Source organism: Jaculus jaculus, chromosome 23, assembly GCF_020740685.1.
Source record: "Jaculus jaculus isolate mJacJac1 chromosome 23, mJacJac1.mat.Y.cur, whole genome shotgun sequence".
NCBI lineage: Eukaryota > Metazoa > Chordata > Mammalia > Rodentia > Dipodidae > Jaculus > Jaculus jaculus.
In genome coordinates, this window is record NC_059124.1 from 7,232,492 (window position 1) to 7,245,559 (window position 13,068).

Genomic DNA, 13,068 nt, shown 5'->3' on the forward strand with positions numbered 1-13,068 from the left:
AGCTCTCTTAACAACATATAGGTGTTGGAACTATCTGGGACCTCAACATTACCATGAACACAGAAACATGTGGCCACTATGTCCAGATGTCTGTGAGAAGAGGAAAACGGCCCGTGGAAATACTCTGGGATCCTGCACAAAGCTAATCCACCGCCTCTGCAGCCTGTGCAGCGTCATCTGAGTTTGCAGAATGAACTTCTCAACCCGGAATGGATGGTTAGATACAACAAACAGGAGGATGATGGCTCAATATACTTTTGTGAATAAACCGGGCACTTCCGAAACAAACAATGTTCTGCAGCTGGCTGTCCCGATTTAAAACACGAGCTTTGTAGCGCTGTGGGGAGCGGCTGCCTGTAGTGTTAGATGTCGGCAGTAAATCTGAACCGAGTGACTTTTGGAAACCCTGTTTTTGAGGTTGTTTCCCACCTACATATAACCATTTTTATAAACTGGTTAACCAGGAATCCAGCTGCAGGAATGTTCGGATGTTTCCTTGTGGCAGGAATTCATCACGGTCATCACTCCCCAGAGACCTTTGACAGATGGCCTGGTGACGGCAGCGTAACAGCAGCTCGGCCTCCCCAACGACACTAAACTTCCCCAGAGCTGCGCCCTTCCTGTCTGACACCACAGCAGGTACAAGAGGCTTGAGGAGCGAGTGAAGTGAGCTGCGCAAAGTCTGGGGCAGCCTCGGCAGGACGGTCCCGGAATCTCCTTGGGCACAGCAGTCATGTGCCTGGAGGGCGAGTCCGGAGCCGCCGACCGAGCTCAAATGAGGCCTTTCCCCACGCGACCCGTCTAAGCAAGGACGTCGTTCAAACGCCAGCCATGACATCTCCTGTGCCGCCTTCTACGCTGTAGTCCTGGCACACATTTTTATTTTTGGAGATCATGTTTAATACGTGATGGTCAAACTCTGCTCCTGTGTTATATCTGCCCAGCAGTGAGCAATTCCGCCATCCATTTAAAGTTCCTCTAGGTCAGTGGAGTGCACCTCAGGAGGCAGAGACAGGAGGATTGCTCTGAGTATGCTGCCAGCTGGGGTTACATGGCAAGACTTTGTCTCAAGAAAATAAACCCAGAAATAACTCACACTAAGACATGCCAGTCCCCAAGCAAACAGATGGCTTCTGATCCCAGGGGCACGGTCAGCAGCGCGGAGAGTGCCCGCACCAGGGGGGATTTAAGAATCCCACACAGACATCTGGCCTGCAGCGCACTTTGTCTGTTAAGCCAATTCAAAGTTGAGTTTTACCCTCTGTGTTATTTCTACAACTAATGCTCGGCACTGACTTTTTGTGTAGGGGAGGACAGAAAGTAAGAGGCCATATATGGAGACTATAAAATTATAAATGGTTATAAAATTATAAATGGTTAAAGGCACCTGCTTGCAAAGCCTGATGGGTTCAATTCCCCAGTACCCATGAAAAGCCGACGCACACACTGTTATGGATATCGGGGTTGATTTTCAGTGGTAGGAGGCTCTGGTGTGCCCGTTCTCTCTTCTGCCTGAACATAAATAAAAATATTTTTTAAACATTAAAATGTCAAATAAACCAGGTGAGCACTCAATAGAGGAGGGCTGAAGTCAGTTAAAGACATCCTGGGCTACAGTGAGACCCTGCCTCCACACAAGAAAGCCAACTCAGTTATGGCCCATAGTCAAATGGATGGGCGACTGTTACATCTTGAGTGGAGAAACCAGTATTTGTACCATCCAGAGAGTGTCCTGGAGCAGCTGCTGCCTAGAATCTCTTCACGGCCTCCCCATGACATGAAGGCAGATCCGCTGCTATCTAAGGCTGGAGGAGGCTGGGGAAGAGAGAGGGGGTGGAGAGGGCCCCTCTATCTCATCTCAGGCTAAAGATTCTTGACTGTCCAGTTTACCAGCCACAGGCAGGCCAGGGCAGGGCAGGGCTGTCAGTCTCTCAACACGAATGGCTGGGCATTATCGTTATCTTGTATGTCATGTGGTTTTGTTAGCCAGACAGGCAATACAAAGGTGTGAGACTGGAAGGAAAAGAGGGCGTGAAAACGTGGATTATGAGTATTAATACAAAGCGCTCCAGTCGCTGCTTACCTCCGACATGTCATGCACCAGCAGCAGAGGAATGCTTATTGTTGTGATGTCGTGGGTGCAGCAAACCTTGAGAATATTTCTGAGTCCCATGATGGCAGGATCACGAGCAGTGATATTTCCTGACTTCACGTTGTCGTCCACACACAGATGGAAGGCAACGTGGATTTCTGAGAGATTAGAATGCCGCGTGATGTAAAACTCGCCTGTGAGCAAGAACAGAGGCGTGATCTTCAAATGCGTGACTCGCGTTCATCAGCAGGCTTGTTCACAAATAACTACAGGGCAGTCAACGTGCTGAACTGGGGTCAGGAACCTACAAGGGGCTCAGGAAGCAGCCACGATTACTGCTCCTCATTCTCGGAAAGAGGGCAATGAACATAAGAGACAACAGCCAAGCTGTCGGGAGGTTCCTAAGTGACCACCACGCGGTCCGCAGGCGAGCCCTCATGATCCCCGTGATGCGCATGCTTGTATGTGCTTCCCGCCATCACTGCTCTTCCCATGAAGCTGAACAGCCAGGACGACGCTCATCCGTTTTCATTTCCTACAGGTCTGTCACGATAAAGAGCTAACCTACAAAACGCATGTGAATGCTTTCACAGGGGCGCGTGTCTCAGTGGAAGCGTCACCTGTCCTCGTAGGAAGTCTGCTTATCTGAACTCTTCCACTCTTTGCATGTGGCGCTCACTATTCTGCTCTCCCTTGCCTCGAAGTAATTAGCCTATGGGGTTTCTTTAAAAAACTCAGTAGGGGCGCGGAAGACTGCTCAGTGGTTAGAGGTACTGGCTTGCAAAGTCTTTCAGCCAAGGTTTGATTTCCCACTACCCACAAAAAGGCAGACACAAAAAGTGGCACATGCGTGCACACACACAAAAATAAATACAAATATTTAGAAAAAATGGGGGCTGGAGAACAGGTACAGCAATTAAGGCAGTTGTCTGCAAAGCCTAATGACCTGGGTTTGATTCTCTAATACCCATGTGAAGCCGGATGCAGAGTTGCACATGCATCTGGAGTTTGTTTGTAGCAGCTAGAGGCCCCGGCAGGCCCATCTTCTCTTTCTCTACTTGCAAATAAATAAATGAATAGTTTGAAAAACACTTGGTATATTTGTCCTTAAAAGTACTGAACAGATCTGTGCAAGGAGCTGGGGCTGGAAAACAGGGACAAGCACTGAGAGGGAGCTGGTGGAGAAGTGTCTGGGGTGGAGGACGGGAACAAGCACGGAGCGGGAGCTGGTGGAGAAGTGTCTGGGACTGAGTAAGGGGAGCAAATACAACTGTGCCTAAGTGACAGGTTCTAGTTCTTCAATCAGCGGCCCAAGCCTGACAGGACTGACTCGTACAGCAGCCCACCTTGCCAGGCCCAAAGAGCATCTGGAGAGAACCGGTGAAGAAAAGGCAGGAGGTAACAATGGTTAGATCACAGTAGTATGAGGACATCCCACTGCTCCAGGGACTCGGTGACCTGGGAGAGGAAGGCTGCCTGGTGAGACCGGCTTTTCCTCAGCAGACATGCTGCTACACTTCCCTGCTTTAGAGCTGAGGAGACAGTTCAAGAAAAGGAAGCCCATCTCAGTGGGTCTCGCTGGTTCTGTCACATTCAGCATTACCCGGGCCACATCAGGCGAGATGGTCTTCGTTGGTTACAGACTACATTCTAACCCCACTACAAGTTATCTGCGCCGTTCAGAAGTGTGACTGGAAGTGTTTTCACATGTACTCTGGACCACAGCCACCAACACAGTAAATATCTGTGCTGTTCAGGAATGTGACTGGAAGTATTGACAAACTAAATTGAAGTGTAGTCACTACTTATTCACAGATGCTGGGAGAATGTGCAAAACGTTAACTCCTACCTGAATATTTGGTAGAGCACTAAGAAACCCTGGTATGTATGTGCATGCACATGCAACACACACACACGAAAATAACATTTTAAAGTGGTTATAAGTATTTTAATCCTAAAAGTTAGGTAGACCTTTCAATGGCTGACATATCTAGCTATTTATATTCCACTTTCATACTTTAAAATTAATTTTCCTCTTGTGGGTACTTTTGTTTACTGAAACATCAAGAAAGGGAAGACATGTTCACAGATTTTTTTTTCAAATTTTTTTAGTTTTTATTTGAGAGCAACAGACAGAGAGAGAAAGAGGCAGAGAGAGAGAGAGAGAGAGAGGGAGAGAATGGGCGTGCCAGGGCCTCCAGCCACTGCAGACGAACTCCAGACGTGTGCGCCCCCTTGTGCATCTGGCTAACGTGGGTCCTGGGGAACCGAGCCTCGAACTGGGATCCTTAGGCTTCACAGGCAAGCGCTTAACCGCTAAGCCATCTCTCCAGCCCCCCCCCCGTTTTTTTTAAATTTTTGTTTGTTCACAGATTTATGGGGGATGGTAAATGCAGCTGGAAACTTAAATGCAAGATATACCCACAGATGCCTCTCACGGGCTCCAAATTTTCTTTCTTTTCCTTTGCTTTTTAAACTGGAAAAGCTAAGGAAATGCACAGACGACAGTGATAAAGACATGAAAGTCAAGTGGAGAAGGAGAAGCAACAAGGGAACTGTCTGGCAGGAACTGTGCAGTTACCGCCTCCTGACCGGGCAAAGAGAAAGGACAGACTTGCGGGAAGCCCGGTGGGCGGCGCGAGGCAGCACTCCGGCGACCCAGGGCGGCGGCCCGCCTCCCGCACTCCCGCTCACGGCTGATCCGACCGGAGTCGCAGCACGGCCTTCGGGCCCTGGGCCAGCAGTGAGGGAAGGGAGAAGGACGTACTGAGCAGTCAGGTGCTCTAATCCCCGTCTGGCACTGCTTCACTTGACCTTACATGGCTTGCCTCTAGTTCTCGTTTTACCCATTAATAAAATGGGGTCCAATCCCGGAGTTGGCTGCAGTAACCAAATTACTGTACTATTGAAAGGGGACGATATGCTCTACAACTTTTTGGCTAAGTGACATTGGGACCTTAACTCGACTCATCCATTATATGTTAATTTTTATAGGAAGCAGACAAATAATGCCTATTTTCTTTCTTAACAAGACTGTTGTGGGAATTAGATGACAGAAGCTGCAACTACTGAGATCATGATAAATTATGCTTGCCTGAAAAGTGTGTAAATGAAGTTGATTTTTTTTCCATGACTTAAAATAATTTGTGATTGAGGGCTGGAGAGATGGCTTAGCAGTTAAGGCATTTGCCTGTGAAGCCAAAGGATCCAGGTTCAATTTCTTAGGACCCAAGTAAGCCAGATGCACAAGGGGGCGTATGCATCTGGAGTCTGCAGTGCCTAGAGGTCTTGGCACGCCCATGCTCTCCCTCCTTCTCTCTCTCTGTCTCTCTCTCTCTCCCTCTTTCTCTCGCAAATAAACAAGTAAGTATGCTGCTAGTAGATCTGGTGGAATAGTTTAACACTCTAACTCAGATATAAGCCATGTCCTCCTGATTGGATGGTGGGGATGCTGATGCACAGGCCTTTTCAAAACAGAGAGGCAGGAAATAAATGCAGAAATAAAGAGTTAGGTTAAAAAAACAACAACAGCGGACTCGGGTCCCCTCAGAATAGCAATGACTGGCACATTTTAAGAAAGCCACAAGGCACGGACGGGTGATTTAAATTACGGACCCATGGAGAGTATTGTGATAAATCCCTCACGGAAGGTAATTTTAGCTGGAGAGGAAAATGGCTCCCTGCTCCCCAGGGGGAGGAAATGGCTTGTGGCGGCTCCGGCGTTACACGGGAAGCTGGGGGTCTGAAGGTGGGAGGCCAGTGGAGGCAGCTGACCACAGTCTGACTGGCGGGCCATGTAAGAACCACATCAGAAATGGGGGCGGCATCTGCTTACACTAGATGTGCTGTGGCCTGCATGGTGAAGATCTGAGTAAGGAAAAGTGAGGAGCTACCTTAAATGAAGGCAGAGAACTGTCAAGAATGCCTATTTTTAAAACTATAAAACTTACCGTGAGGTTTTAGGGACTTCCCCTCCCTTGCTGTGCTGTGTCATTCAAACGACACTAACGATGACGAGAGCAAACTTAATCAGAAAGAGGGGAGAGACTGAACTCCCGCTGTTAGCCACATGTCAAATCATAATAAAGGAAATGAAAGAAATGGAAGGCAGAAAAATGTCAGAGGAAATGGAAATAAATCCAACAACCGAGGTCCTCTCTACAGATTCAGCTGTTTCATCGCTATGTACTCCTGCTTACATTTCAGGATTAAAAATGATCTCTTGATTCATTTCTTTCTTTTTTTAAAAAATATTTATGTATTTATTTATTTAACACACAAAGAGGGGGTAGGAGAGAGTAAGAGTGCGTCAGGGCCTCCAGCCACTACAAAGGAACTCCAGATGCATGCATCCCCTTGTGCATCTGGCTTACATGGATCCTGGGGAATCAAACCTGGGTTCTTTTGTTTTTGCAGGCAAACGTCTTAACCACAAAGCCATCCCTCCAGCCCTTGGTTCATTTGTTTTTTTTTGTGTGTGTGTGTTTTTATTTATTTTTTATTTAATTAATTTGTTTGACAGAGAAAGGGGAGGAGAGTATGAATGAATGAATATGGGCACACCAGGGCCTCCAGCCACTGCAAATGAATTCCATACACGTGTGCCACTTTGTGCATCTGGCTAACGTGGGTCCTGAGAAATGGAACCTGGGTCCTTTGGCTTTGCAGGCAAACACCTTAACTGCTAACCCATCCCTCTAACTCCCTTGGTTCATTTCTTAAGAAACTAAGAAACACAGCCTAAGAGAAAAATTGAAATAGCAAATAACAACATTTGTGTAACTTTGGGTGATTTTTCTAGTACTGACCTAGAAGTCCTTGCTAGCGTAAGCACAGGGCTTACCCTGGGGACCATCTATGAAAGTGTGTTGCAGACATAAGATGTAGATTCAAGGGATAGACTGGCAGGTGTTTTATAAAGGTTTACCATTAAGATCTATATTTTGAGGCTGGGGAGATGGCTCAGTAGTTAAAAGGGCTTGCTTGCAAAGCCTGCCACCTGGGTTCAATTTCCCAGTACCCATGTAAAGCTAGATGCACAAAGTGGTGCATGCCTCTGGAGTTCATCTGCTACAGCAAGAGTACCTGTTTCTTATTTTCGCTCTCTCATCTCTTTATTTGTAAATGAATTTGTAAAAATATTTTTTTAAAAAAGAATTTGTATTTCAAGTCTATTATTTCACTGTGTGTGACTACATGAAATAGTAATTCGAAACACAGTAATACTTACCAGGTAAGATATTTAAATAGTTTCTCTCAGTGTTCTTTGATTTATCATCACTTCCTCCATTTTGGTTTCCAGAATCTATTCGTGAGATAATTAACGCAATGTGAAATAACTGCAGTGAAACACATCACTAGTACTATTTCACATCAACAGCAGCAGCACTTCACTAAGCACCTTTGGGAGCTTGGCATTCTGCTCCATGATTTCTGTGGATCACCTCACTGAAATCTGACAAGTCCAGACAACCAGAACTCTGTGAGGGAGGAAATACGAATCCTCCTTCCTTCCCTTCCCCACTCCCTCCTTCCTTCCGTCCCTCACTCTCTCCTTCCTTCTCTTCCTTGCTCCCTCCTTCCTTCCCTCCCTGCCTCCCTCCTTCCTTCCATCCCTCACTCTCTCCTTCCTTCCCTTCCTTGCTCCCTCCTTCCTTCCATCCCTCACTCCCTCCTTCCTTCCCTTCTTTGCTCCCTCCTTCCTTCCATCCCTCACTCTCTCCTTCCTTCCCTTCCTTGCTCCCTCCTTCCTTCCATCCCTCACTCCCTCCTTCCTTCCCTTCTTTGCTCCCTCCTTCCTTCCATCCCTCACTCTCTCCTTCCTTCTCTTCCTCGCTCCCTCCTTCCTTCCCTCCCTGCCTCCCTCCTTTCTTCCCTTCCTTAACTCCTCCCCTTCCTTCCCTCCTCCCTCCCTTGCTTCCCCTGTCCCTCTCTTTCACCCCCTTCCTTTCTCTTTTGCTTAGGGCTGAACTCAGGCCTTGTAACCGCCAGTCACGTGTTCAACAGTTGGGCGATGCTCTTAGTGCAATCTTTGTTTTATATGTGAGAAAACAGGGGCTTAAGAAGGTTAAGTAACTTGAGCCGGGCGTGGTGGCGCACGCCTTTAATCCCAGCACTCAGGAGGCAGAGGTAGGAGGATCGCCGTGAGTTCGAGGCCACCCTGAGACTGCATAGTGAATTCCAGGTCATCCTGAGCTAGAGTGAGACCCTACCACGAAAAAATCAAAATAAATAAAAAAAGACGAAGTGACTTAAACAAGGATGCACAGGTAAGAGGTTGAGCTCAGTTTCACACTTGCACCCTGACTCCATGTTATGGTCAGCCACATCTGACTTGCCACGGCTCTGAGTTTCATCTGGGAGTTCAGGGCATGAGACCGACTACACACGGAACAACTTCACTGGACAGCCGTGGCGCGGTCATGGCTATCTTTAGGCTCTGAGTCACTGTTGTTGACACAACGTGCTGAGGAGTACAAATAAATCACCATGGCGGCCAAACGCCACCGCACACTCGCTCCATTCTTGAGAGGTACACTTCATCTACCATGACACGCACTTACTTCAAAAAGATATGTGACCCTGTTCCAAGCAAAACGTCATTCTAGATATTTGATAGCTTTTTAAGGCATATTTTTGTAGAAGAATAAATGCTGGTAAACTGAGAAGCAGGATTAAACAAGTTATTAAGGCTGAACACAAATTACACACACACACTTAAAAGACAATATATCTGCATTTTTAAAGAGTTCTACCAAGACAGATACAAAATACATGTTACTGTTCCCAGAAGCTGCCTTAAAGAAACTGTGTACTGGGATGCGCGATGGCTCAGTGGTTAAAGGCACTTGCTTACAAAGCCTGACGTCCCTGGGTCCAACTCCCAGGACTCATATAAAGCCAAATGCACAATGTAACTCATGCACCTAAGAGTATGTGGCTGCAAAAGGCACTGACACACCCGTATTGTTCCTTCTCTCTCTCTCAAATAATAAATAAATACATATTTTTTTAAACAAGCTACATATTTATTCCAACTGAATGAAGAACCATTCATTTTGGAATGGTCTTCCACATTAGAGAAGTTGAGACTTTCAAATGAATGAACTGCAAGTACCAAAGCATCAGGGCTTACAAGTGCATCCAATGGCTGGAGAGACAGCTCAGTGGGCAAGGTGCTTGCCTGCAGAGCCTAAGGACCCCACAACTCCCCAGTACCCTCGTAGAGCCAGATGCACAAAATGGCACATGGATCTGCAGTCTTTATGCAGTGGCTGGAGGCGCTGGTGTGCCCATCCTCTCTGTCTCCCTTCTACCTCTTGCAAATAAATAAATTTAAAAAATAAGTTCACTCAACATTTTTGTGTAGTGACCAATAACTTTCATGAACTGCAGGATGCCATGTGTATGCACTGATTTTATAACCCAACAGACAAAGAGATAAGAGCAGGCAGACAGAGACTCCATGTTGCTGGAATGAATACATATTCCATATAACATTCTGTTTCTAATGCAAAGTACAGCCAGGTAGCTGACGGGCTTTGAACAGTGTCAGATCATGTACAGGTCACAGGACCAATAAAGATTCTAAATTCTTTAAATTTGAAAGAAGAATATTCTAGCTGGGCCTGGTGGTGCACGCCTTTAATCCCAGCACTTGGGAGGCAGAGGTACAGGGATTGCTATGAGTTCAAATCCAGCCTAAGACTACATAGTGAATTCCAGGTCAGCCTGGGCTAGAGTGAGACCCTACCTCTAACCCCCCCCCACAAGGACCCCCCCAGAATATTTTAATTTTGAACACATGTGGAATGAACAAGCAGAACCCGGAGAAAACAGCTCACTGTACATTCTCCTTTTGAAACTTGCCAGATTTTAATAGGCTAACACCTTGTTTAGTAATTAGGAATGGCTATTTTCATTTAAAAATAAATGAGATGTGCCCCAAACAGCCTTTCCCATCTGAAGCCTGGGCCGGTGCGTGTGGGGGGCACGTGTGTACCCAGGGTGTCAGAGCTCGAGGCCGGGGTCTTCCTCGGTCTCTCCTTGCTCTGCAACGCAAGGGCTTTCACGCTGAACCTACAGCTTGACTTGGCTTGACTAGGTGTCCAGTGAGCCCCAGGGGGCGCCTGTCTGCGCCCTCAGCACTGAGAGACAGGCACGTCTCACCACACCAGGCATTTTACATGGGTATAGGTAGGGATCTAACTCAGGCCCACGTGCTTGCTTAGCAAGCATTTTTACCCACTCAGCCATCTGGCTAGCCCATTTCTTGACTTAACCAAGGATTATAAAAATGCTAATATAATGAACACAGTATTAAAATTAGGTAACTTAGAACACTCAAGTACTTACAAATCAGGCTGTAAACTTGCAGAATGAAAGACCCAGAAGCTAAATGACGCCATGACAGGCTTCAGTAGAAGCCCTGGAACATCACAGACAAAAATGAGATTTTGGGGCTTCAGCAATCCTTCTTTCACCGTTAATTGGATCTGGCACTGGAACTACAGCCTTAATTAGGGCAAATCAATTTCCAGGCCCTAAGTAATCTTATAGATTCAGATCTTGCTCAATTAGAAAAGTCCATTCGTCACTTAGAGCCATCAGTAGGCTCATTAGCTGAAGTGGTCCTCCAAAATAGAAGGGGGCTAGATTTACTCTTCCTACAACAAGGAGGACTATGCCAAGCTCTAGGAGAGCAATGTCGTTTCTATACCAACAACTCAGGAGTCGTTAGTGATAGTTTAGCTATGGTCTGCAAGAAACTGGAGGAAAGGGCCAAATCTAGACAAAAGAATCAAAATTGGTATGAATCTATATTCAGTTGGTCCCCATGGCTAACACCCTACTTTCGGCCCTAGCTGGACCCCTGATTCTATTATTGTTGTTACTAACCCTTGGGCCCTATATAACCAAAAGACGGGTCTCTTTTGTCAGGAATGAATTAATGCAGTGCCGCTCACGGTGCTAAGAGCTCAGTACCATCCTCTACAACCTCTGCCCCAGTAAAGACCCAAGGTGGGGTCTCCCGAAGTTACAAGTAGAGCGGGAATGAAAGACCCAGAAACTCATGACGCCACGTCACGCTTCAGTAGAGCACTGCCCTGGCTAGGCCTAAGTTCCAAGTTTTAGCTTAAACAAAGGGAGAGATTTCCACCTGAGACCCTGAATCAGCCCCCAGCCTCGCCCAGGACATGCCTGAGAATTGTCAAAGCCTTGTCCCGCCTGCTTCCCTGCCCTGGCCAATGGAAAGACTTATTTGTCACTCCTGCTTCCCTGCCAATCAAAAAACATACAAAGGTTATTGCTGCTTGTTTAGCCAATCACAATGGAGATTACCTAGTTCCCCCCCCCCCACCCCATAGTCCCTGCCTGCCAACTTTGCCCGCCAATGTTCTAAGCCAATCAGAAGGGCAGAGGTACAGTCACTTTTTAAATCAACCAAATCATGTACCCATCCCCTACTTCTTTGTTGGAATCCCTATACAAACCCCACCCTCCTGCTGCTTGGAGCTCTTGTACGGATCCACTGCGTTGGAGAAGTCAAGAGTCTGAGCTTAAGCCCGAAATAAAAGCGCCTTGCCTTTGCATACATGTCTGGTTCTCCTGGATGGTCACTGGGGGCGCCGAGAACTGGGCAGAACACAAAACAAAGCACTGGGCAGGCACAGAAAAGGAGGCTCAGGCAATGTGTTTTCACGAGACTTCTACTACAGGCAAGAACCTTACTTGGCCAAGTGAGGAGCATGACAGGTTCAAGGCTGGCTGGGGCTATAAAATTCCAGAACAGCCTGGGGGACACAGTGAATCCCCATCCCCCCCCAAAAAATGCATAAACAATAAAAAAAGGACATTCTTCTATAAACTGACTTGCTTCACTGACTCATAAACCACAAAGCAGTTGCCTTTAGGAAGAGCAGAGGAAGGCTTGGAAGCATGCAGAGCCTTCACCAGAGCTGGGTCAGAGATTTCCTGTCACTTACTACCGGCTTTAGGAAGAGCAGAGGAAGGTCTAGAAGCACGCGAAGCCTTGGCCACAGCTGGTTTGGAGACTTCCTGTCCCTTATTACCGACTTTAGGAAGAGCAGAGGAAGGTCTGCAAGCACGCGGAGCCTTGACCAGAGCTGGTTCAGAGACTTCCTGTGACACTTGTTACCGGCTTTCTCTCACAAATATACTCAGAATCCTCCTCCTGCACACCTGAAATGGTCTCAATGTTCATGCTTTAGGCATTATTAGGAATGGTATTAAAATATTTCACTCATCCCACTGCCCAAGAGGTGGGCGCGATGGAAGTATAAGAAGACAGTGAGGTTTTATGAAGGCCTTTGCCAGGGTATGCATCCGCACTGATTTCCTAATACTCTGCGTGGCTCCGAAACATGACTCCTACTTCCACGGCAAAGCCGCGGCTGCCCTTCGGTTGGAGCTGCTCTAGGGGGGTTGGTTCCCCACGAACGTTAAGTGGGACGTGTGTGCCCTTTGCTCTGACTCTGTAAATCGCCTTAGGCAGTACAGCCATTTCACAGAATTCATTCTGTCAATCCAGAGGCTTTGGGACATGTTTGTATCATCTCATGTCTGCAGGTTTTCTTCTTTTTTACACTGTTTCAGAGGTTTTTCTGTCAAGGTCTTCCTTTCACCTCTTGCTTAGGTTTATTTCTAGATACTTTATTATTTTTTTTGAGGCTATTGTGAATGGGACATTTTTACTGATTTCTTTCTCAGCAAGTTTGCTAGTGGTGCAGATGAAAGCTACTGAAATTGTATGCTGATTTTCTACCTTGTCCCTTTTTATTTAATTATTTGACAGAGAATAAAGAGGGAGAGAGAGAATGGGTGCACCAGGGCCTCTACCCACTGCAAATTGAACTCCAAATGCATGTGTCCTCTTGTGCATCTGGCTAATGTAGGTCCTGGGGAATCAAACTTGGGTCCTTTGGCTTTACAGGCAAACACCTTAACCACTAAGC

At 46.8% G+C, this 13,068-nt stretch overlaps 1 protein-coding gene across 3 annotated transcripts in view; it reads right to left on the reverse strand.

Annotated features, from left to right (window-relative positions):
* C23H12orf4 (chromosome 23 C12orf4 homolog) overlaps positions 1–13,068 on the reverse strand; it is a 40,752-nt gene that overhangs the window by 7,420 nt on the left and 20,264 nt on the right. For all 3 annotated transcript variants that reach the window (XM_004668689.3, XM_045139678.1, XM_045139677.1), the window contains 2 exons: positions 7,323–7,397; positions 2,084–2,286 (listed from right to left, as the gene is read on the reverse strand). In XM_004668689.3, the coding sequence (XP_004668746.1) occupies positions 2,084–2,286; positions 7,323–7,397 (278 nt within the window). The remainder of the gene's footprint in view (positions 1–2,083; positions 2,287–7,322; positions 7,398–13,068) is intronic.